A 26,642-nucleotide genomic window follows, 5' to 3' on the forward strand; every position below is an offset into this window, starting at 1 on the left:
CGTGTGAAAAAAGTTGCGGCTTATAGTCCGGAATTTTCGGTAACTCACATTTCTATGTTCGATGTATACAGATAAAGTCAAAACAGACATAAATATGCCCTTAAATCAGAATGTACTATTCTGCATTAAATAATGACTGTCTTCTGCATGGACATACAAACCTCTGAGCCTGACAGGTTCTCTCCAGCGCAGTCTAAGGATGAAGGATATATAACCAAATTGAATAGTTTTTTCTTCGTATAAACATGTATCATATCTAGATATCTATGGGATCTTCCTGAAAGAGAAAGATACCCCCCAGTGGATACATAGTGTTTTGGAATGAAAATGGTTTACCTATTAGGTCTGACTGCAGTTAAGGTTACCCAGAGTAGCTAACGCTAACATTAGCTGCTAGAGAAAAAAATTGCTAACGAAAGCTAGCTACATAACTAACGTTAGTTAGCTACACACGCACACACCAATGATTAGCTAATCCCCAGCAGTAGCTACAGTTGAAGTCGTAAGTTTAAATAAACTTAGGTTGGAGTCATTAAAACTCATTTTTCAAACACTCCACAAATTTCTTGTTAACAAACTATAGTTTTGGCAAGTTGGTTAGGACATCTACTTTGTGCATGACACAAGTAAATGTACCAACAATAGTTTACAGACAGATTATTTCACTTAAAATTCACTATCACAAATCCAGTGGATCAGAAATGTACATACACTAAGTTGACTGTGCCTTTAAACAGCTAGGAAAATTCCAGAAAATTATGTCCTGGCTTTAGAAGCTTCTGAGAGGCTAATTGACATAATTTGAGTCAATTGGAGGTGTACCTGTGGATGTATTTCAAGGCCTACCTACAAACTCAGTGCCTCTTTGCTTGACATCATGGGAAAATCAAAAGAAATCAGCCAAGACCTCAGAAAAAGAATTGTAGACCTCCACAAGTCTGGTTCATCCTTGGGAGCAATTTCCAAATGCCTGAAGGTACCACGTTCATCTGTACAAACAATAGTATGCAAGTAAACACCATGGGACCACGCAGCCGTCACACCGCTCAGGAAGGAGACGCGTACTGTCTCCGAGAGATGAACGCACTTTGGTACGAAAAGTGCAAATAAATCCCAGAACAACAGCAAAGGACCTTGTGAAGATGTAAAGGTACAAAAGTATCTATATCCACAGTAAAACGAGTCCTATATCGACATAACCTGAAAGGCCGCTCAGCAAGGAAGAAGCCACTGCTCCAAAACCGCCATAAAAAAGCCAGACTATGGTTTGCAACTGTACATGGGGATAAAGTTCTTACTTTTTGGAGAAATGTCCTCTGGTCTGACGAAACAAAAATAGAACTGTTTGACCATAATGACCATCGTTATGTTTGGAGGAAAAATGGGGAGTCTTGCAAGCCGAAGAACATCATCCCAACTGGGAAGCACGGGGGTGGCAGCATCATGTTGTGGGGGTGCTTTGCTGCAGGAGGGACTGGTGCACTTCACAAAATAGATGGCATCATGAGGCAGGAAAATTATGTGGATATATTGAAGCAACATCTCAAGACATCAGTAAGGAAGTTAAAGCTTGGTCGCAAATCGGTCTTCCAAATGGACAATGACCCCAAGCATACTTCCAAAGTTGTGGCAAAATGGCTTAAGGACAACGAAGTCAAGGTATTGGAGTGGCCATCAAAGCCCTGACCTCAACCCTATAGAAGATCTGTGGGCAGAACTGAAAAAGCATGTGTGAGCAAGGAGGCCTACATACCTGCATCAGTTACACCAGCTCTGTCAGGAGGGATGGGCCAAAATTCACCCAATTTATTGTGGGAAGCTTGTGGAAGGCTACCCGAAACATTTGACCCAAGTTAAACAATTTAAAGGCAATGCTACCAAATACTAATTGAATGTATGTGAACTTCTGACCCACTGGAAATGTGATGAAAGAAATAAAAGCCAAAATAAATCACACTACTATTTTTCTGACATTTCACATTCTTAAAATAAAGTGGTGATCCTAACTGACCTAAAACGGGGAATTTTTACTTGGATTAAATGTCAGGAATTGTGAAAAACTGAGTTTAAATGTATTTGGCTAAAGTGTATGTAAACTTCCGACTTCAACTGTAGCTATCTAGGTAAATACATTTGGCCAACTCATTGTCTTCATCTCCCTTCTTAGTGGCTTATTAATGCCCCTCACAAACTATGAAGATAGCTAGCTGATTTGCTAACTATGTTTTCCTGCCTTGAATCTAGTCTAGATATTTAGCTATCCACTTCTGTCTGTGTTGTAACGTTAGCTAGCTAGCTAGCTAGCATCTGCATTCTAGAGAGAAGTCTAGAGAAAATAATAGTTTGCGACCTGAACAGATTACAAAATGTTTAGAAAATTATTCCGACAAAAAATGTGTACTTACAGTCCCCACACACGCTTGTCCTCAACCTTATAAAAGTCGTCGCTGTGCTGTATGGCTACTGTGTGGTCGTGAGAGGAGTAAAAGGTACAAATGTCTCAAAGTCGCGTGTCCCCCTAGCACTTGTGCAGTAACGTTGTCAAAGAAGAAATGGCGTTGAAAATATTTAATTCAAATTGTTATACATTCAGTTGTTAAATTGTGCACTCATAAGATTACAGGCTGTTTTCAGTCATATTCTGCCTGTCAGAACATGTGACAATTTAACAAGATAAATATTATTTTAAGATTATTTTACTGTGGATATATCCATTAAGCCACCATAATGTAATCAATATAGGCAATGCAATAAATGATTATTTTATGGATCTCGTGTTTTCAATGAGCACAGTAAACAAGCGGATGAACTAAACATAGCCCAGTTTGGGAAACAGCGACCACGACAGACGGATCTGATAACGCCCATAATTCGAGTGGGGTAGCTCTCCAGGAACAGGGTTGGAGAGCCCTGTTCTATAACGACATGCCGTTAAATAGGCTATATCTGTCGGTACAAACTTTGATTGAGGAAATTATGGCATCATTTACATTTTTAAAAATGTGTCACTACACCACTGGATCCACTAGCTCTGCTGGAATGCAGTCCCTACTCCTGCAGGCGTTGGGTTCTAGCTGGGCTTGGCTCCAGTGCGCATGTACTAATTGGCTCCTGAAACCGGAACTAGCAAGATGTCAGCCCCCACGAATCGCCGTATGGGACAATGAGTAGAGTACTTGAAAACAATGGTCGGCCATCTTGGAGGCTGTCTCTAGTTCTTATTATAGCTCAGCGGATCCAATTACGGCCTGACTGTCATTAACAGACGGGACCAGAACCGTGATTAAATAACATCTCTAGTTGAAATTCCACACACATCCCAGGACGGGAAATACCGCAATGAGTACAGGAGGACAGGTGTCATCTCTTGAGGATTTTTTTGCTTTTCATCTGATTTATTCGTTTCTATTTTACTAAGGAACAAACACGACAATGGGACTGTGCTATAGCCTGCGTCCTAGTCTTGACGAACCCGGTGATACCGATCAGCCGGCGGACACCTCTATTCCGTTACGCTCCAAGGACCTTGTTCACGAGGATACAGAGGCATATAATGACTTGTCACGGTGCCGTCGTTGTTTGTGTCACCGCAGGGGCCCTGGTAAAGGCAAACCATTTGCGGGAGATGCCCGTCGAGGGGACACGACTGACGGCGTGCCCATACAGAATGGGGGCGGTGGGGGAGCAGACCGCAGCCAGCGACAGCAATTGCTGCAGAAAACGTTCAGCAAACAGACAAACAAGGACAAAAAGTTATCGGAGGAGCTCAAAAAACAGGCGAAGAAAGTCAGTAAACATATCGATCTAACTCTGAAGGAGCAACAACGGGAATACGAGCAGACTCATCGTCTGCTTTTACTTGGTAGGTGGGAGAAGATGGTAAGGTTGGGGCCAATAAATTGACCAGCCAAGTGCTCTTGTGTATCACATTTCAGCCCTGAAATAACGTTTCCCACATTTAATTTCGGATGTCCTGACTTAGGTCAGGTGCGAACGGAAGGCTGTAGGGTAGGCTTATGGGGTATGCTATGTTATCCTTCTGCAATCAACGTGCCACAAAATCAAACCAATGAGATATATGATATGACTATATTAGCTCTATCAAATGGAACAGATTATACGTATGGGTGTGAGTAGCTTCTGCCTATCATATCCGCATATCCAGTTCGATAACCTCTCAACCCTGTGCACAATTCGCGCGCTATCAAGATATGGTACACGTCTCGGGCAATTAATGCACGGGCTACCTCTAACACGTGGTGTCTTGATGGTCACTAGTTCTCCTCTACCAATTAATGCATCTGTTATTCAAAATATGTAGCTTACCAGTGATGTACTTGGAGTTAAATGTAACAGACCTACATAATGCAATAATGCAAAGGGGTCATCATTGTCAGTGCACCAATGCTATACAAGAGGCAACAGAAAATAAAGACACTTCACCCAGCAACTTGAAATAATATTTTCAGTCACTAAAGCCCATAAAGATCATAATTATACCCTGAAGTTGTGTCAGAGCCTTATATTGACTATATATATGGCTTAGCCTAGTGGTTAGAGCATTGGGCCAGTAACTGAAAAGTTGCTGGATCGAATCCCCAAGCTGACAAGGTAAAAATCTGTCTTTTAAAAATATATATATAACTAGGCAAATCAGTTAAGAACAAATTCTTATTTACAATGACAGCCTAGGAACAGTGGGTTAACTGCCTTGTTCAGGGGCAGAATGACAGATTTTTACCTTGTCAGCTCGGGGATTCAATCTAGCAACCTTTTGGTTACTGGCCCAATGCTCAAACCACTAGGCTGCCTGCTGCCCCTGAACAAGGCAGTTAACCCACTGTTCCCCGGTAGGCTCTTTGTAAATAAGAATTTGTTCTTAACTGACTTGCCTAGTAAAATAATAATAATAATAATTTTTAAATATAAGGCTCAGTGTTTCCCCTATATTAATTTAGCAGCGACAGACCGCTGCTGCTAAATCGTTGCCGCCACTCCCAAAAATATAATTGTTTGTAGAATTGCAAAAATAACAACTTCGAATCTTGCAATACAGACATTTGGAACATCGCGCTAAAACATACATTCAAATTAATTAAATATATCGCCCAGCCCTACATGACAACATGCGTGCCACTTTTAAAGTATTTCAAACTTAATTTAAAACCAAAGAAGAACACAGGACTACCACATGCATCCACACAGATACTTTCATCCAGTCCCATGTATTCCAAATCAAGCATGTAATCAGTGCTTTCTAACAATGTCACAATGACAGCCCCTTGTGTAACCTAGCCTGGTCCCAGATCTGTTTGTGAAGTCTTGCCTTAATGTGACAATGATCATGTAGGAGTTGGCAAGACTGCACTGACAGATCTGGGACCAGAATATGTGTAACCTTCACAGTGGTATCTCAGCATTCCAAAATGTAGTTTATCAAAGACCAAGAGGCACACATCAAATGCTGCTTAACTAGCAGTGGTAGTAGGCCCAGTGAATGTGACCAGCAAGTGTCCTGGAACGTCAGTCAGTCAGTTCCCCTTATAACCTCAGATGTAGTCTAGATTTCAAATGAGGGTAGCAATCTGTATTTGCTGTTTTTGAATCATAAAGTAATTTGTTTGTCCAATGACAGAATTATCCTTTTTATTGACAGCGGCAGTAAAGATCTGAAAATACTTGCTGACCATAACACTAACAACTATCACATGATAGTTCATGTTATTATACAGTGTAAGCTGTAGCAGTTTACTGCTGAAACAACAAGCACACTAGATTTGACACCATTCCGCTGCTTTTTATTTGGAAGGGAAGTCGAAGGAAGGTGACAACTTCACTTAGGGTTATATGACTGGTGCCTAGCAACCAGAGGTATCAGGGTGTGTGTTAGTCTAAGGAATTTAACGTTTAGGTAGGTCGGAGGTGATCACAGCTTAACATTCAGGTAATGTTTTGACCGTGTCAGACTCAGAACAGCATCAGCACTGATTCTAATCAAAAGTGTGTGTGTTATTCACAGTCACACTGAGGCATCCTATTTAGAATGTCAGTCAGTTTGCCATGGTAGTTTAGTTTTATTAAAAGGCAATCAAAGTTTTAGGCCTACCAATGGCAATTTCTTTGAATGATTACATAAAAGACAATCGGCATATTCTTGCGTAACCTTCAATCATCCTGAAGTATTCCAGCATTCTTGATGGAGGCTGATCATCATTGGGAGCGCAGGCATCATATGCCCAACACTCATCTACTACATAACCCTTTCCACACTACTGAGCCAAGCTGAGCTGAGCCAAACCAAGCTGGACTGTGCAGGCCTGGTTATGTATTCACCATAGTTGCTGAAACTGGACAATGTGAAAAGAAGACGTCACAGTATGGTTCGTGTCAGCATAAAAGTGTGAAAATGGTACGTGACCTGTTGGTAGTTTGCTGCTATCCAATCTCTGGGCTACTCTATGTGCATCTGAGCCAATTTTCAACCCCCACATGTACTTTCAGGTGGGGGACCAAGGCCTCGAAAGCAGCCTCTGGGAGAACGGACAGAATTTTGAACACACACCCACACACATACACACACACACAGACACACACAGACACACACACACACACACACACACACAGGCGTGTCCAGATTCTACTACCCTGCTAGAACTCTATGATCGTGTATTTAGGTACTACCCTTCACAGCATACACTTGCCCTGGCAGGTAGTATCACAGTTCAACAAATATGAATACTATACTTTGCTACTGCTAGAGTACTTTACTGCTGGCATGTTGGTCTGTTTATAACCAAATAAGGGCTGAGATGATTAGGATTAGTTCTATTCTCTCCTTGACCAACAACTCCTAACTCTCCTACTGTATGTACGTCTCATCCCATCTTATGATATCCTGTTTATTGAGAGTGAGGTCCATCCTTGTGTCAAGTTGCCATATATAGAAGCAAGTGGGAATAGTCCAAAGTCTGTGCTATTTTTGCTGCCGGTCCGTCCCATAAAACCTTCACCATCTTGCTTTCTCGGTCTCGTGGCCTGATTATGGCAGCCACGTTTTCAGGTATTGGGATATTTCATTTCTGGGATGGCCAATGATAAGAGATAGAGGGAAAGGCTTTACCTTAGAGCACCGTATGTTCATTGCTTATTCATACAGCACATATCCCTTAGTTATGACGATGAGAGAGTTTGAGTTCAAGTGGTGTGTGTGTACATACATGTGTGTGTATACCTGTGAGTGTGGTGGAGCAAGTTTGTGAGGCAGCAAAAGGAAGTGTGCACATATGTGTACAGTGTTAGATGTCTCTGTGTGCATGTTAGTTTGTTTGTGTTTTCTGCATGCTAAGTGGCAGGTTGGCTCTGTTATCATTCCATATCAGAGCAGCAGTGAGAGGCACAGAGCGAGAGAGACACTCTCCAGGAGGCTATTTTTAGCCCATATTCAGATAGAATCTGGGTTACGGAATTTCAAGAAATGGAACAGAGATGCTCTCAAGCAGGTTCAGGTTCTATCCAAATATGCATATGTTCTGAGGTCAGTGGGAAAATATCCTACGCCCTCAAGTAGCTGTGATTCACCTGAATGGATATAGCGGCCATATTTTGAAAATGTAACACTAAAGTCATACGTTGCATTTAACCTTCTACGTGAGTAAGAAATCCACAATTGAGAGCTCTTAAAAACATGATATCTTCAGGTTTAGGGTAGCCAATCAGTTCCGTTCTTCCCGTTTTCACCTAAGTGTAATATTCATTAAGGATCATTCTGAGGTAAGAACATGCTGTGTGAAAAGGCCAAACATGTCCCCAAAAGGTTTTATCTACAGTACCAGTCAAAAGTTTGGACACACCTACTCATTCAAGGGTTTTTCTTTATTTTTTACTATTTTCAACATTGTAGAATAATAGTGAAGACATCAAAACTATGAAGTAACACATGGAATAATGTATTAACCAAAAAAGTGTTATATACACTGTTCAAAAAAATAAAGGGAGCACTTAAACAACACAATGTAACTCCAAGTCAATCACACTTCTGTGAAATCAAACTGTCCACTTAGGAAGCAACACTGATTGACAATAAATGTCACATGCTGTTGTGCAAATGTAATAGACAACAGGTGGAAATTATAGGCAATTAGCAAGACACCCCCAATAAAGGAGTGGTTCTGCAGGTGGGGACCACAGACCACTTCTCAGTTCCTATGCTTCCTGGCTGATGTTTTGGTCACTTTTGAATGCTGACGGTGCTTTCACTCTAGTGGTAGCATGAGACTGAGTCTACAACCCACACAAGTGGCTCAGGTAGTGCAGCTCATCCAGGATGGCACATCAATGCGAGCTGTGGCAAGAAGGTTTGCTGTGTCTGTCAGCGTAGTGTCCAGAGCATGGAGGCGCTACCAGGAGACAGGCGCCTCCAGGCCTCCTCCACATCAGGAGACGTGGAGGAGGCCATAGGAGGGCAACAACCCAGCAGCAGGACCGCTACCTCCGCCTTTGTACAAGGAGGAGCAGGAGAAGCACTGCCAGAGCCCTGCAAAATGACCTCCAGCAGGCCACAAATGTGCATGTGTCTGCTCAAATGGTCAGAAACAGACTCCATGAGGGTGGTATGAGGGCCCGACGTCCACAGGTGGGGGTTGTGCTTACAGCCCAACACCGTGCAGGACGTTTGGCATTTGCCAGAGAACACCAAGATTGGCAAATTCGCCACAGGCGCCCTGTGCTCTTCACAGATGAAAGCAGGTTCACACTGAGCACGTGATAGACGTGACAGAGTCTGGAGACGCCGTGGAGAACGTTCTGCTGCCTGCAACATCCTCCAGCATGACCGGTTTGGCGGTGGGTCAGTCATGGTGTGGGGTGGCATTTCTTTGGGGGGCCGCACAGCCCTCCATGTGCTCGCCAGAGGTAGCCTGACTGCCATTAGGTACCGAGATGAGATCCTCAGACCCCTTGTGAGACCATATGCTGGTGCGGCTGGCCCTGGGTTCCTCCTAATGCAAGACAATGCTAGACCTCATGTGACTGGAGTGTGTCAGCAGTTCCTGCAAGAGGAAGGCATTGATGCTATGGACTGGCCCACCCGTTCCCCAGACCTGAATCCAATTGAGCACATCTGGGACATCATGTCTCGCTCCATCCACCAACAGACTGTCCAGGAGTTGGCGGACGCTTTACTCCAGGTCTGGGAGGAGATCCCTCAGGAGGCCATCCGCCACCTCATCAGGAGCATGCCCAGGCGTTGTAGGGAGGTCATACAGGCACGTGGAGGCCACACACACACACTACTGAGCCTCATTTTGACTTGTTTTAAGGATATTACATCAAAGTTGGATCAGCCTGTAGTGTGGTTTTCCACTTTCATTTTGAGTGTGACTCCAAATCCAGACCTCCATGGGTTGATAAATTGGATTTCCATTGATTATTTTTGTGTGATTTTTGTTGTCAGCACATTCAACTATGTAAAGAAAAAAGTATTTAATAAGATTATTTCTTTCATTCAGATCTAGGATGTGTTGTTTAAGTGTTCCCTTTATTTTTTTGAGCATTGTATTTTATATTTGAGATTCTTAAAAGTAGCCACCCTTTGCCTTGATGATAGCTTTGCACACTCTTGGCATTCTCTCAACCAGTTTCATGAGGTAGTCACTTGGGATGCATTTCAATTAACAGGTGTGCCTTGTTAATTTGTGGAATTTCCTTCTTATTAATGTTTGAGACAATCAGTTGTGTTTGTGACAAGGTAGGGTGGTATACAGAAGATAGCTCTATTTGGTAAAAGACCAAGTCTGTATTATGGCAAGAACAGCTCAAGTAAGCAAAGAGAAACAGAACAGTCCATCATTATTTTAAGACATGAAGGTCAGTCAATCCGGAAAATGTAGTTCAATTTTTTGTATATCGTTTAAGCCTTGGTGGCATTTCTCTGTTTGGTAATAGGAAAACTAGGACTATCATTCTCTTTACATTTTGGTCAGCAGACACTGGTCAGGTTATTGGGACAAAAACCTCCTAACTACTGATCTCTGCTAACATCTTTTAATGTTCCTTGACGGCAACGTCCCTAATCAGTTTTCTCCCTCAGTCACTAGACCAGTAGATCTGACCTGGGAGTTTACTCAAAACCGGAGAAAATGATTCACTATATAGAGTGGCGAAGTCAGCAGCCAAACGTCTGGTGGTTACACTTAACTGGAGACATAAGTTACAAGGGTTACATATTGCTTTTATAATAGTGATGTAACCGATACATTTTTTTGTATGTTTGTCAACTGACTCATCAGATAAAATGTCACGAGGTAAGCAAGTTGGCTATCGTTAACCTTTATTTCCAGTTTATTACCAGTCCAGCATCCAGATATATTTATGACATCCGTTGCATAATTACCACGACATGTAGCTCTTTCTACAAAGGGTTCAAGTTAAGGTGACTTAATTATGGTGTGCTGTTTGTAAAGATATGTCATTCCTGGGAATGGTTTCACTTGCTCAGTCCTGTGTCCAACTCTGGCCAGACAGACAGTGGTGGTGATGACCTCATCAGACCTCTCTTACACCTACTGTTATCTGGGGAGAAAATGTGCGTCCTGTTTTCTGGCCATATTTTTACTCTCGCTTTCTAAATTGGGCCCCACCGTCCTGCGGATACTAGCCCGGGGCTGTCCAGCGGGATTTGAAAGTTCATCTCGAACAAAAACAAAACGAAAGATCACACACCAGGAATGTGTGACAAAGGACAGTAATATCCCAAACTCACTCATTTTGGCCACTAGCCTACTGACAGACCGCCCTGTTTTTAGCCTACTGACAGACCGCCCTGTTTTTAGCCTACTGACAGACCGCCCTGTTCTTAGCCTACTGACAGACCGCACTGTTTTTAGCCCACTGACAGACCGCACTGTTTTTAGCCCACTGACAGACCGCACTGTTTTTAGCCTACTGACAGACCGCCCTGTTCTTAGCTTGCTGACAGACCTCCCTATTCTTAGCTTGCTGACAGACTGCTCTTCTCGTAGATGCACTCTCAACTCGCTTTTGCAATTTGCAAGTTTACCTCATCAATAGTAACCTGCAGATCTCCTGGGTCGAGTTCAGTAGGGCACACCGTAGCGAAGTGTTTTGGAAAAAGAAGTCCGATAAGTAACGCTAATTTTGGTTAAGTCCAGGTAGTCCCTCCCTGTGTCAACCGTTTTCTTCCATTTGGTGCCTAAAGAATATGGCCCTGTACTGGGCCTGTTGGGAATCTCATATGGATAACTTTTAGAAAGCTAGTTAGCATTCCAGATATCTTCTTAATCTCTAACCATCTCTGTGTACTCACTGGAAACCGAAAGAATGCACCTGACTAAAGAGACTGGAAACCTGTTTTCCAGTCTAAGGTAGCCTATGACCTGAACATATATTAACCTCATACCCAATACACTTTTATCCAGGTAACGAGGAGGAGGAGGGAGGGGGGAGTCATACAATCATGGCTCTCTAGTAAAGGACCCCTGTTTTACCTTGACCATTTCCTTGTTGTAAATGCATATTGTCATCATGCATGCACACACACATTGAAGTGTAGTATTCATGCAAACCACAAGAGGGAGACAAAAGCCAATCTAAGACAACATGCAATGTGCTGATTTACATTGACACTGGCATTAAATAGATGTGTTTTGTTACTTAACTCCTTGTGCCAAACAGGAAAAAAACTTGGGCACCGTAGCACATAGTTGTATCGAAAAAGGTGAACTAAAACCGAAATGAGTTTTTGTCTTTAACTTCCCATGACCACTGTAGGGAGACGTACAGTACATGACTCACTTCTGAATACATCTCTCAACAGTGCACTCAACCAACACACATTAACAGTTAGGAAGCTCAGCGGGCAAAATTTGCATCCAGAGGAGCCACATGCTGGTCAACTCACCCTATAAGATCACATTTGCATCTTGTTTTCATATTTTGTTTTTGGTACTGGAAAATCTTTCAATTGTTCTGGAGGCTGTAATGTTCTCGCCAGTGACACATCACGACAGATAACCATCTGGTCTCACGGTTGACAGTTTTCCTCACACTACTTTTGGTATAATCCATGTTTTGATATGAGGTCTGAATTCTGTTTTTGTCTTTGGAAATCAATCAATCGTTCAATCGATGTAATTCATTCTAGTCCTTCTGAGTCTAGTTTGCCACTGAAACAGTCAAACACATCTACCCCACTTCCTTCAGATCACAAAGTCCTACTTTAATCAGTGTACCTGTTGTCTTTTCAATTAGTTCACTACATTTTATTGGGGTTTGAAAGGACTTCGTTAGTGATTCATTTCCACAACAATGCTTTCCTTTGAGGATGGCTTTTATTGGTTGTCAGAACATTTGTCTATTCATCCGACCTACCCTTAAAATGACCCAGAAAGCTCCTCCATCCTGTCATATTGGGAGGTTGTCTTGGGCTCTCACTCACTACATGGATATCTGCTGGGACACTGATATGCAAACTCCAACTTGTTTGAATATATTTCATTACATTTGCATTATGACTTTTTTTTCCTCAACGGTTGAGGTGCTTTTTCTGTTATAGTCAACCTTTTACATTCTCTAATATTATTATTGTTTGCCATTTTGTTTTGCTACAGATTGAAGATCATATACAGTAGTAGGCTATAGTAGGCCTATGTCAAGTTAATACTTCAGAGAACTTTGAATAGCAGCCAACTATACTTTTTTTTTTTATTTGTTCAGATTTTGTAACTGTGTTATCATTTGGTCTCGTAATTTCAATATGGTTTGTGTGGTTATGCGTCTGATGTGCGGCTTAGTGATATCCGAGATCCTTGGGACGTCCCTACCCTAAACGCTAACCTTAACCCCTACCCAGACCCTTTCCATAACCCTTCCCACTGGGCATAGATGTCAAGGTATAGTTGTGGTTGAGTTGTCAACTAACTTGAATTTAAAGTGAAATCAACAACAAAAATGCGCCATGCCATTGGATTTAGGTTAAAAGTTGGGTAAAAAAGAGACGAAATAACCTTATGATGTTGACTTTTTGCAAATCCAATCAGTTTTCCACGTGAGTTAACTTAACCATTTGAAATTACGACTGCAATAGAGTAGGGATCCTGTATAGTGTGCAGACCTGTCTGGTCGCGCGCTCTAGTTTAGCTCCATTTACCGGTGTTTGCACCAGTGAAATGATTTACGCGCGTGAAGTGTATAAGGGAAACTATTTGTGGAAAACGCCATCAAGTGTCTGTCTGGTGCATCTTCTATTCTAGGTAGCCTATTCAATAATAACACAAATATAAACACGTTTTTGTCAACTATATTTAACTATATCAATTACCATTTTTTTTTAATGCTGAACATTCATTAGGCTATCAGATGGGCCATTAGAGAGTTTGCAATACATTCATCAAGGCTTTGAATTATTCTCATGTTATTGTAGCCAATGTTTTTAATAGTGTAAATATGTAGGCTATATGTAAATACATGATATCATGAACATAATATATAGATAGACCCGCCCATTAAAGAACTAAAGGGAAGCCAATGCCCCTCTATAACAGAAAGAGGAAGGCAAATATACAAACCATATCAACGGGTACTCGTAACTTTCCCTGGGGCCCCCATCCTATTGAAGCGAATGCTTTTGACGCACATTTACTAGATTAACGTAGGCTGTAATTTTTGTTTGTTCTACCGGTAAAAATCAAGATAAGATCGTCGATCATTTTTTTTGTTAAACTGGATATTCAAACAGTGGTATGGTGGCGCGCTCTTTGAGGTGTTTCTTATTCGGTTCTGTGTGATTTCCTGGTGCTACAGAGAGAGGCAGTGCTGAGTTAAAAAGACAGAAACACAAACAGCATTTTAGAAAGGAAAAATAGAGAGTGGGAAGCAGGAGCGAGAGAGAGGAGCAGTTGGCTGTCTTCCAGATTCAGCCCCGCTCCACTCTTTACATATTTATGAAATTAATGTATCTTTTTGTTCTATTTATGATGCACATATTTATTAGAATCGACTGAATCTACTGGATTGGGTTTGACAAGGGGTTAAAACGAAATTGTAACGGGAAGGTTTTTCTCTGAGCGACGGAGAAGTGGCGCACGGATTTTTCGCCCCATTTGTTCTCATTTTATATTGAAAGAAGGATTTACATTAGCTGTTATTTTATACTTTCTGTTTACGAGAAGAGGTCAACGGAAGATGGGTTGTTTGGGCAACAGCAAGACTGAAGATCAACGCATCGATGAAAAGGCACAAAGAGAAGCGAATAAAAAAATAGAGAAACAATTACAAAAGGAAAGACAGGCATATAAAGCCACACATCGACTGCTTTTATTGGGTAAGGTCCAGAAGGTGGATTTGATAAATGATATGTATCATGTATGTTTTCAGAGATTCGCACCCCAGCCCACATACGTTGACAGGTCTCGCAAGCGAGCGCTGACTGAATCTTCAGATGGATTGTAGCCTAATTCTCATGGATTTTAAACACCAGCATATGCGGCACCCAAGTATATTTAGTATATTTTAGTGATATCTCCAGGTCCTTACGCTAGATCTGTGTTTTATGTCGAAGGGGCCGGAGAGTCTGGGAAAAGCACGATTGTCAAGCAGATGCGGATTCTGCACGTCAATGGCTTTAACGCAGAGTAAGTACACGTTCTTTCATATATTTGACCGCATTTACGTGCCAAATGTTGACGTATTCCTATTATATGTGGATACTGTTGTGTATTAGAATATGTTTTCTTGTGGTCATTTCAATTTGTTCCATGCAAGAGAAGAAAATGACCGAGTGTTGGTTAGACGTTTCTTTGCGCTGTAGCACTGCAGTGTCCATCGGGAGTCATCGGGCCCAATGGTTTTAACAACAGCATGGCGACCAGCCTGCTATGTCCAACTGATTTCTAATAGCTGTCACAGAGATAAAGACGTCATATTATGTGGTCTAGATTCTGTGTGCCAAAACACTGCCAGATAAATGTTAGTCTTACAGTTGCTATTACATTATAATGCGCAAGCCAACAAAAACATCTAAAAACTGAATTCATTGGCTGAAAAAACGGTTATACAAAAGTAACGTGTGCAGTGGTATTTTACAACGATGCTGAAACAATGTATCTGTAAGCCTTTCTATGGCCTATACTATCCCATCCAGACTTGGTTACATTATCGTTTGATTTGGTTACATTGTGCAATGTAGTATAGTATTCTGTATAGGCTGTAGAGGTGTAATTAATACGTTTTTTGAAAATCTGTCCCCTATTTATATATGTAATAATATCTTTGATATTATTTCAGCAAATGGACCAAGATACATATAGTCAATGCTTAATGTCCATCCACTTTTGTTGCTGAATGGGACAAATCTCTCAGAATATTGGTGTAGCGCTAACAGCCCACTGAATCAACTTGTTTCAAAATGACTTTGAACCAACGTGGAATAGACGTTTAATTATTGTCTGTTCCCAGTGGGAGGCTATTGTAATAGTATTAAAAAGTAAACTTTCAAATAATATTTTAGCCCAATAACATAATTTCTGTTAATTTACAAATGGTAAGTATGACCAACAACCTATTATGTCTCTGATGGTTTACATTAGTGGTCTGTGAGACATCCTCTTCTTTTTACAGGACAGCATCAAGGTTCCTTTTAATGAATCCAGTCACCACTTTTCCACTATTCATTAATACCTAACAGTCCTAATTGTATATGTTGTTTCTCCACCCAGAGAAAAGAAACAGAAGGTCCTGGACATACGGAAAAATGTGAAGGATGCCATCGTGGTAAGTTGTAGGCTGTATGTAGCCTACTCAAATAAAAATATGTGCTGAGATTTGTATGATATAATGTACATCGTCACACCCTCTGAGATTGTTTCCTGCAATCCCATTTGACTGATAGACTGGCTTTTCCCCATGTATCCGGCTTGATGTCTGTGTTTTTGTTTTTATCTGCTTTGTAGACGGTAGTTTCGGCGATGAGCACGTTAATACCCCCAGTTCCAATAGGTAACCCAGCGAACGAGTCCAGAATTGACTACATCAAAAGTATAGCACCTCTCTCGGACTTCGACTACACAGAGGTAAGGGGCGACTGTCTGTCAAACTCTGACTGATCTGTACATACATACATACATACATACATACATACATACATACATACACATACACACATACACACATACACACACACATACATACATACATACATACATACATACATACATACATACATACATACATACACACATACATACATACATACATACATACATACATAGAGAGCGAGCTCTTTACAGCTTGTTAGTTATGCCCTGAGAAGCAACCTCGAGGTATTGATCAGGTCTTTGCTATTCATAGAATCATAGTGTATCCAACTCTGATTTGAATTTACTCATTCAGTGGACAATCAAATACAAATGTTGTCTAAGTCTATTTGTAGTCAGGTAGTTTAAAGTGGAGTCTGTTTAAATGCTGATGCCAAATATACTGTGACTATGAAAAAAGTTATGTAAGCCTATACTGAAATAGCAGTTATCTAAAAAAAAAGCCACATTCACTAGTGTCCACTAGCTCCATTTGCAATTTCTTCCTGGAGGAAACAACGAGAAGCGAGGGATTTTACGTTTGTTCTGAGAAATGTTCAGATCCTACATACAAAGGATAAGAGTCCATTCAAAACCATCACCTACTGGGACATAAGCTATATGATTAGGCAATTTAGAAATGAATGAACCATGGCAGGGTTTTAGTATATTTTTGAAGTTGTAAATGCTTTATTAAATTGTGAAATGTGTATGATTACCTGAGCTCTGCAACACGTTCTGCAAACACCCAGTAGTAAGCCACGGTGGAATTACCTTAGATGATTTCTTTACTTTGGATTTGATTGAAAGGGCCTGACGTGGGCAAATAGATGTCATTAATTCTGGTGTTTGCTTCCAGTGATATCGCCCAGCTATGAATAGAATTTTATGAGTACACAATAAAACAAATACTTTGCTATCTTTGACTACCTGGAAATATACACTACATGACCAAAATGATGTAGACACCGGCTCGTCGAAGATCTGATTCCAAAATCATGGGCATTAATATGGAGTTAATCCCCCCTTTGCTGCTGTAACAGGCTCCACTCTTCTGGGAAGGTTTTCCACTAGATGTTGAAACATTGCTGCAGGGACTTGCTTCCATTCAGCCACGAGCATTAGTGAGGTCGGGCATTGATGTTGGGCGATTAGGCCTGGCTCGCAGTCGGGGTTCCAATTCATCCCAAAGGTGTTCGATGGGGCTGAGATCAGGGCTCTGTGAAGGCCAGTCAAGTTCTTCCATAGCGATCTTGACAAACCATTTCTGTATGGACCTTGCTTTGTGCATGGGAGCATTGTCATGCTGAAACAGGAAAGGGCCTTCCCCAAACTGTTGCCACAAAGTTGGAAGCACAGAATTGCCGTATGCTATAGTGTTAAGATTTTCCTTCATTGGAACTAAGGGGCGTAGCCCAAACCATGAAAGACAGACCGAGACCATTATTCCTTCCCCGACCAAACTTTACATTTGGTACTATGGCTTTGGGCAGGTAGCGTTCTCCTGGCCTCTGCCAAACCCAGATTCCTCCGTTGGACAGTCAGTTGGTGAAGCGTGATTCATCACTCCAGAGAACGCATTTTCACTGCTGCAGCGTCCTATGGCGGCAAGGTTTACACCACTCCAGCTGACACTTGGCATCTGCCATGGAAATCCATTTCATGTAGTTCGCGACGAAGTCTTGCACTGACGTTGCTTCCAGAGGCAGTTCTGAACTCGGTAGTGAGTGTTACAACCGAGGACAGCCTATTTTTACGCTCCACAGTTCGGCAATCAGTGGTCCCGTTCTGTGAGCTTGTGTGGCCTACCACTTCGCGGCTGAGACGTTGTTGCTCCTAGACGTTTCTACTTCATAATAACAGCACTTACAGTTGACCGGGACAGTTCTAGAGGGGCAGAAATTCAACAAAATGACTTGTTGGAAAAATGTCATCCTATGACGGTGACACATTGAAAGTCACTGAGCTCTTCAGTAAGGCCATTCAATTGCCAATGTTTCTCTACAGAGATTGCATGGCTGTGTGCTCAATGTTATACACCTGTCAGCAACGGGTGTGGCTGAAATGGCAGAAACCACTAATTTCAAGGGGTGTCCACATACTTTTGTGTATATATAGTGTATCTACACACTATATACCCTGTAAGAGTTCCTATTGTCTGTTGGTCTTTGTTATTTTTCTCTCCCATTGGAATGTCCACAAAATCAGACATAGGTCCAAAAGTTTGCTCCAATCAGGAACCTTGTTTTTTCAGACAGTGAATAAGGGTAAGCTAGCCCAGTGCGCAATCTGGACACATCTGTTGGACTAGATAAATACTAATCAACTGTTACATGATGAGTCGGCTTGCAAAAAAAAAAAAGCTTTTAGTAACCTCATTTTCTGTTTTGGGGGGAGGGCGGAGTTTGGGGGAACGCATCATTAGCAATTTAAATCAAAGCCGTCCCTTCTCCCTCAAAATGAATTGTTTGATGCCTTTTCTGAGTGCAGTGGGTCAAGGCAAGGCAGACAAAGCGTTGGTCTGTTTGTGCCGAGGTGTTACGAAAGATTCCAAACAGTCGATTCTTTTAGTGTCTCAGATTCCCTGTGTTGGGTCAGCGACGCTGCAGACGGCATGAAACGATGATGAGAATAAGGGTCTGCTCCAGGGTTTGTTGATACTCTGTTATCTAATGCTTTTAACTGTGTACTCTGCAAGCGCTGATGAAGGTTGTTGTGATGTTGACAGTGGATTGCTAATAGTAAACACTGATTTGTGAGTGGACCACAAACATGAAATATGGGACTTTCAAAAGTTTATTTGACCCCGAGATGAGGATATCTGTGACTTACAACCTTCCGTTTCCACTGTGCAGATTTTTTTTAAATTAGCTTTTTATAAGGGACCAATATAAGAAGTAGTGGTACATGAAGTTTATTGCGTTGTGTGTGAAAAGATCCTCCTTAATGTTGTTTTGAGTTAGATCTGGTGCATTTGCTTTAAAGTTCAAACTTATTCGATATAAATTAATGAATTACATCTTTTTTTGTATTTCTTTAATTAGTTGAATTAGTCCTATTGTCTCTGGTTTTGCCCAGTTGTTGGAGGTATCTGTCCCGTCTCCATCCATCTATCCGTTCGTCTGTGTATTCATACTAGTGGCGATCCATACTGTATACCAGTCGGTCAAAGATGGACAGTAGAAGCACTAGATGTATTGGCTGCAACACAGGTTTCATTAATTAGGCCTATTATGTAAAGGCACATCGATTTCTGTTAGTAAACCAGCTGGCTAGTGGCTCAGACATGTGGACAAAGAGAGGCCCTCACAGCATTCAAACAAATGAATATTTTCCTCTAAAGCAGGTCCGTGTTTCATATATGGCTTCCTATGTCACATGTAAGCCCCTGTTTCTGCCGGGACTCAAAACACCCTTTGTCTACCACAGCAGAGATTTCAAAATACAACTTCCCCACAAACCGTATAGAAAAAAAATGACAAAGAATAACTTTTAGCCTTGGCCTCTGCTGGCGATTTGACATTTGACGTGATGCCTTTGCGGCCATGCTATGCTACCTTAGGCAAATGTAGATTGGTATCATTGCCACCTGCATGTGTAACTTGTTAATGTTGCAACAAAAAAAAGGTGCATTTCTAAGAAGAGCACTTGTCCGGTGTTTAAGTTGTTTAGCAAATGGGTTTGTTTAACCTCACGTTTTGTTGGAGAGAGCGAGAGAGCGAGAGAGAGAGAGAGAGAGAGAGAGAGAGAGAGAGAGAGAGAGAGAGAGAGAGAGAGAGAGAGAGAGAGAGAGAGAGAGAGAGAGAGAGAGAGAGAGAGAGAGAGAGAGAGAGAGAGAGAGAGAGAGAGAGAGAGAGAGAGGAGAGAGAGAGAGGAGAGAGAGAGGAGAGAGAGAGAGAGAGAGAGAGGAGAGAGAGAGAGAGAGAGAGAGAGAGAGAGAGAGAGAGAGAGAGAGAGAGAGAGAGAGAGACTTTCAAAATGGTTCCCTTCAGATTATTAAAACAACAACAAGTAGAGTTTCATACCATATGCTTTAATCACTACCCACCTGCACTCGTTGGTAATTGATAATCACAACCAGTTTATCATGCAGCATGATAAAACAGAGTGAATGTGTCTTTATGTCTATCTCGTTTAGGCTAAAATAAATATGGCAAAATCTATGGCTCGTGTTGCTGCTGCCCTGGCTCAATGCTTATATTGGCAGTAGATGACATACCCCTGGTCATAAAACAATGCATCAGCAGTTGATTGCGGTTACATAATTGAAGAGCGTACTTTTGTTTTTTTCATCCATTCCAGGATTTGTTGACATGGTGCTAATAGCAGCTAGACTAGAATAATCTTGGATTGTTTTGGGGCCTGCCACTTGGCTCCAGTACATTATCATGTCTTCAGTTTACTAGGCCTTTTTTCAAAGCTGCCGTTTTCACACTTCAATATGCAACATCACAACTATTCCTTCAAACATTTAATCTACTTGTGTCTATGTAAACTATTGATGCCAGATGCAGGTATTAAACTGTAACAATTTATTATATAAAACACACACTCCTGTTAATATCTCATGTAAATGATGGCAGCTACCAATGAAGACATTTACCTGAGACGACTACGGAAATGTCAGTACATTGGATTAATAAGGTTTGGCCAATATGGTGAGAGCGCGGTATAAGGCCATAGGTATGAAACAGTTAAGGACCTGTTAGTTATGTGCACAACGTTCCGGTTGCTCTCTTTCATGGGCCAGTCCATTAGAGGCAGTAAACTGCATACTGCATTTATTCACACTGTGTCATGAGCCTCTCTGAAACTGAGCCCTGAGGAGTGTCTCCCGCTTCTTTATATACACTGCTCCAAAAAATAAAGGGAACACTTAAACAACACATCCTAGATCTGAATGAAAGAAATCATCTTATTAAATACTTTTTTCTTTACATAGTTGAATGTGCTGACAACAATCACACAAAAATAATCAATGGAAATCCAATTTATCAACCCATGGAGGTCTGGATTTGGAGTCACACTCCAAATTAAAGTGGAAAATCACACTACAGGCTGATCCAACTTTGATGTAATGTCCTTAAAACAAGTCAAAATGAGGCTCAGTAGTGTGTGTGGCCTCCACGTGCCTGTATGACCTCCCTACAACGCCTGGGCATGCTCCTGATGAGGTGGCGGATGGTCTCCTGAGGGATCTCCTCCCAGACCTGGACTAAAGCATCCGCCAACTCCTGGACAGTCTGTGGTGCAACGTGGCGTTGGTGGATGGAGCGAGACATGATGTCCCAGATGTGCTCAATTGGATTCAGGTCTGGGGAACGGGCGGGCCAGTCCATAGCATCAATGCCTTCCTATTGCAGGAACTGCTGACACACTCCAGCCACATGAGGTCTAGCATTGTCTTGCATTAGGAGGAACCCAGGGCCAACCGCACCAGCATATGGTCTCACAAGGGGTCTACCTAATGGCAGTCAGGCTACCTCTGGCGAGCACATGGAGGGCTGTGCGGCCCCCCAAAGAAATGCCACCCCACACCATGACTGACCCACCGCCAAACCGGTCATGCTGGCAGATGTTGCAGGCAGCAGAACGTTCTCCACGGCGTCTCCAGACTCTGTCACGTGCTCAGTGTGAACCTGCTTTCATCAGTGAAGAGCACAGGGCGCCAGTGGCGAATTTGCCAATTTTGGTGTTCTCTGGCAAATGCCAAACGTCCTGCACGTCCTGCACGGTGTTGGGCTGTAAGCACAACCCCCACCTGTGGACGTCGGGCCCTCATACCACCCTCATGGAGTCTGTTTCTGACCGTTTGAGCAGACACATGCACATTTGTGGCCTGCTGGAGGTCATTTTGCAGGGCTCTGGCAGTGCTTCTCCTGCTCCTCCTTGCACAAAGGTGGAGGTAGCGGTCCTGCTGCTGGGTTGTTGCCCCCCTACGGCCTCCTCCACGTCTCCTGATGTACTGGCCTGTCTCCTGGTAGCGCCTCCATGCTCTGGACACTACGCTGACACAGCAAACCTTCTTGCCACAGCTCGCATTGATGTGCCATCCTGGATGAGCTGCACTACCTGAGCCACTTGTGTGGGTTGTAGACTCTGTCTCATGCTACCACTAGAGTGAAAGCACCGCCAGCATTCAAAAGTGACCAAAACATCAGCCAGGAAGCATAGGAACTGAGAAGTGATCTGTGGTCCCCACCTGCAGAACCACTTCTTTATTGGGGGTGTCTTGCTAATTGCCTATAATTTCCACCTGTTGTCTATTACATTTGCACAACAGCATGTGAAATTTATTGTCAATCAGTGTTGCTTCCTAAGTGGACAGTTTGATTTCACAGAAGTGTGATTGACTTGGAGTTACATTGTGTTGTTTAAGTGTTCCCTTTATTTTTTTGAGCAGTGTGTGTGTGTGTGTGTGTGTGTGTGTGTGTGTGTGTGTGTGTGTGTGTGTGTGTGTGTGTGTGTGTGTATATATATATATACACACACACACACATATATACAGAGTTTGATCATAGTAGGCCTCCTTTGTTAAGCTGCTGGAAGAGGAGAGAGCCATTGACGTTTCTAAGTCTTTTTCAGCTTGACGGCTGGACAAACCCTCCAGAGTTTAGGGGACAGGGTTGAATGGTGGACGAACCCTCCAGAGTGTAGGGGACAGGGTTGAATGGTGGACAGGATTAACACCATACACTACAGTTTGGAGTAGTCTGGCTCTCTGTGACTTCATTTGGCCGACAGCATACATAGCATTTGTAAACAAAGTGAGATCAGTTATATGTTTTAGTTAGTAGGCCATTGATAGCAAGATGAAGACCGATAGGCGTTTTAATCCAAATTAAATGGGGCAGCAGAGAGCCTAGTGGTTAGAGCGTTGGTCTAGTAACCGAAAGGATCGAATCCCCGAGCTGACAAGGTAAAAATCTGTCGTTCTGCTCCTGAACAAGGCAGTTAACTCACTGTTCTTAGGCCGTCATTATAAATAATAATTTGTTCTTAACTGATTTGCCTAGTTAAATAAAAATTAAATAAAATATTTAAAAATGATAATTTGAGTCGCAGACCTCCAGTGATTTCTGGGTAAGCCCGCCCTTCAGACAGACCTCAGCAATGACGTTTTGTAATGCTTGCTGAAGACACTGAATGCTACTGTGTAACTGTCTCCCCACCCAAACATCCTTAAACCAAAATAGACCATTGATAATTGCAGATTAATCTGATATTTATCTGTTTTAGTTCTAAGAAGGTTCTCTGAAATGCCGTGTGACATGTTTGTCAACTTTTTTGGTGTATGGGGTGTTTATTGTCAGGCTAGGATTTCAATACATTCACAGATACAGTTTCTGATCCATTCTTCTCTTTGTCAGCCAGTGACAAAATAATACAGCAGAATTGGTAACAGGACCAGACTTTCTTTCTTACTCTCTTGTCTCACTTGTTCTCTCACTGTCTCTCTGTCTCTCTCACTATCTCTCTGTCTCTCTCTCTGTCTCTCTCACTGTCTCTCTCACTGTCTCTCTCACTGTCTCTCTCTCTGTCTCTCTCACTGTCTCTCTCACTGTCTCTCTCACTGTCTCTTTCGGTGAATCCTTTGTCTGGGGCTCATTTGCTCTGGGCTGCATCACCATTTCCTAACAGCAGAGATTTAGACCAGATTAGTCTACTCTACAGCATGGCATGGCACAGATAGGCAGGCAGGGAGTCAGACAGACAGACTTGCAGGCAGGGATACAGGCAGGCAGGCAGTCAGACAGTTGAGATTTGCTTATGTTTTTCGACCAGAAAGTGTGTGTGTGTGTGTGTGTGTGTGTTTGACAGGAAGGGAGGTTTTGAAGTGTAACAGGACGTAGCTGAGAGACGCAGGATCACGCCTCACTGGCGTTGTGACCAGCGCTGTGTCTCCCCTGACGATCTTGTCTGATGGTGTGTGTGTTCGAGAACTATTAATTCTGTTGATGACTCATCGTAGCCTTATGTATGACAGTAAAGCTATACCTGGGCCAGAAACTCAGGCTCTGTAAAATTGCTTAGTGCATAGCTGTGCATTGGAAAATATATCTAAGAATCCTTTGTCTCCTTGTGTTCTCCAACTTGGTTTCTAAGGTGAAATGCATTCAAGGGGATCATTCATGGGACTTCATGTTTGATGTTGTTTTCATAAACTTGATGAACCATTGTATTCAAAAAGGGATGACCATGAATAACAATGTGGATATTGCTGCATTCATGGTTTATGGAATATGTATCCACACGCACAAACTGAAACACTGGGGCATTTAATGGAGCGTTTAGTGACAGCAAACCGTAGCTGACAGGCAGGCTACCCAAAGGGCTTCATTGAGTGAGTTGATTACTCTTTACACGTGACTGAGAATGTCGTCTCACCAGAACTTTGTCTTTTAATTTGTCTGTGGTTACCATAACACAAGTGTTGCAGAAGACACAGGAAGAACCCCCCCCCCCCACACACACACATTTTTTTACATTTTTTTTTTTTTACATTTAAGTCATTTAGCAGACGCTCTTATCCAGAGCGACTTACAGTAGTGAATGCATACATTTCATACATTTTTTGTTTTCCCGCACTGGTCCCCCGTGGGAATCGAACCCACAACCCTGGCGTTGCAAACACCATGCTCTACCAACTGAGCCACACACACACACACACACACACACACACACACACAGTTGTTTTGAGCTGAACGTCCACAGCCTCCCTGTGTTCTAGGTCAGGTATCAGACCACCCTGAACATGGCCTTTACATGACTGTGATGTCACCCATCACCTGGACAGAACTGTGGCCCAAACAACTAACAGTCACATCCACCATAGATTGACCCTGTGTTGTGGCACTAAAGGCAGCGGTATCCTAGCACAATCTCCCTCTCTGGTCCAATGGTGGGTATACAAGGGATAGAGTTGATACCCAGGGGTGGGTGAGTGTGCCCAGGGAATCTGAGGTGATCGCACTGGTAGCGGTGTGGAGGGACTGGAGGATGCCTGAAAAGCAGCCAGGGATGTCATTAGCCACAGCCCCATGGGCTAGCTGTTTCTAACCTAACTGCTAATGACTCTTTTTTTGCCTTCGCCGCGTCACTAATGAAGGCTTAGGTTCAGTAAAGGACGTGCCGGTTAAATGGAAGGGCTCCTAATGGGCTTCAGTGTTTTGTTTACGTGTTTTTGTGTCACCAGGTGTTCCCCAGGGCTCAGTGTTGGGCCCTGTGAGTTTTGACTGTGGGGAACCACAGGGCTGCTTTAGTATTCCCCATCCCTGGGATAGGCTGCCTGTCAAGTAGGCTACATAGGTTCTCTACAGCTGTTTAGTTTTTTTGCTCAAGTGTTTTCTTTCTTCAGGAATTGAAACTGGTGCAAATTTTGGATTTCATAGTGGTGAATTTCACTTTATTATCGTGGATTTCAGTAGGCTGGGTACCTCCCCTTTTTACACTCCACAATTAATTAACCTTCTTAGACAATTTTTGGGTTTCAAAATTGTAGAAAAGTATAGGCTGTGTGCTTGTCAGTAGTTATAGAACATTCTAGAGCACCCTCATTGCAATCCCTGTGATACTGACAGTCTTAGGTTGAGTCGACAACAGTGCAAGTAATGACTCATATTGGGGAAAAACATCCGATTTTCCTCAGTCACGAGACCAACAGGACCTGGCTCAGTGTTATTGTAACGTAGTAACATGGCACACGTTAAAGCAACATCCCCATATCTTCTCCATTCTCCCTGTAAACACATAGTACAGCAGCGTCTGGACTGATACGGGCAGCAGAGCAGATGAACTGTCTCTGTGTCCTCCTCTCCGCTTAGCGACTTCCTGTTCTCGCGGTGAGATCATCAGCCTTGGCCAGGAAACTGCCCTGGCAGGCAGACACACTCTGCTTTGCATGTGGAGAGAGAGATCCTGACTCGGTGCATCAAAATGTCACCTGTAACTAATGGGAGCAAAGAGGAAGTCCGAGAGGTGCGGTTGTGCTCATATACACAGCTGGATTTCAGTGTGTGAAGGGAGACATTCACAGTAAACCTGTTAAGTGAAGCTTATTAAGATGTAGTTTTGAGGTGTAGGTTATTACCATGATAACTATCTTGCATATTACAGTGTGTGGAGGAATTGTTTTTCTGATGGTAGTATTGAGGTGTGAAAGTAAAAAAGTAAACTGTCAAAATCAGTAAATGGCCTCCTACTGTGTTTTGTTTCTACTCTCATTCAAGCACATCATTGACAACAACATTTTTGACAATAGATACACGGTCGATACTGCACAATAGTTCAGCGCAGACTGTTTAGCTGAATCGTGAACAAGCTGCCATTTACAGGGTTGTTCAAACTTCACTCAAGGCGTTGTTGCATCTGCGTTAGCGACTTTAGCGTCTGAGTTTGTTTTGCATCTCTGTTGCCATTTGTTTGCCTGTATTGTGGTTATTATGCGATGACCCCACCAGGGGACTAATTATTGTAAACCCAGCTCTCGGCTCTCTCTAAGGAACAAGCGGGTGGGAAAACAAGTCTTCTCTTTCTTAGAACCTCACTCCCTCT

At 42.5% G+C, this 26,642-nt stretch overlaps 1 protein-coding gene across 4 annotated transcripts in view; it reads left to right on the plus strand.

The window, feature by feature from the left end:
* The first annotated feature begins 3,028 nt into the window (after positions 1 to 3,028).
* Positions 3,029 to 26,642, plus strand: part of LOC115150015 (guanine nucleotide-binding protein G(olf) subunit alpha) — a 69,918-nt gene continuing 46,304 nt past the window's right edge. Inside the window, exons 1-4 of one of the 4 annotated variants that reach the window (XM_029692876.1) lie at positions 3,029 to 3,862; positions 14,576 to 14,648; positions 15,732 to 15,786; positions 15,966 to 16,085. In XM_029692876.1, the coding sequence (XP_029548736.1) occupies positions 3,433 to 3,862; positions 14,576 to 14,648; positions 15,732 to 15,786; positions 15,966 to 16,085 (678 nt within the window). In that variant the 5' untranslated portion in view covers positions 3,029 to 3,432. Of the gene's footprint in view, positions 3,863 to 13,555; positions 14,339 to 14,575; positions 14,649 to 15,731; positions 15,787 to 15,965; positions 16,086 to 26,642 lie in introns of those variants that run through there. The other 3 variants (XM_029692885.1, XM_029692894.1, XM_029692903.1) reach the window with 3 other exon arrangements.

Source organism: Salmo trutta, chromosome 2 (genome assembly GCF_901001165.1).
Source record: "Salmo trutta chromosome 2, fSalTru1.1, whole genome shotgun sequence".
Taxonomy (NCBI): Eukaryota; Metazoa; Chordata; class Actinopteri; order Salmoniformes; family Salmonidae; genus Salmo; species Salmo trutta.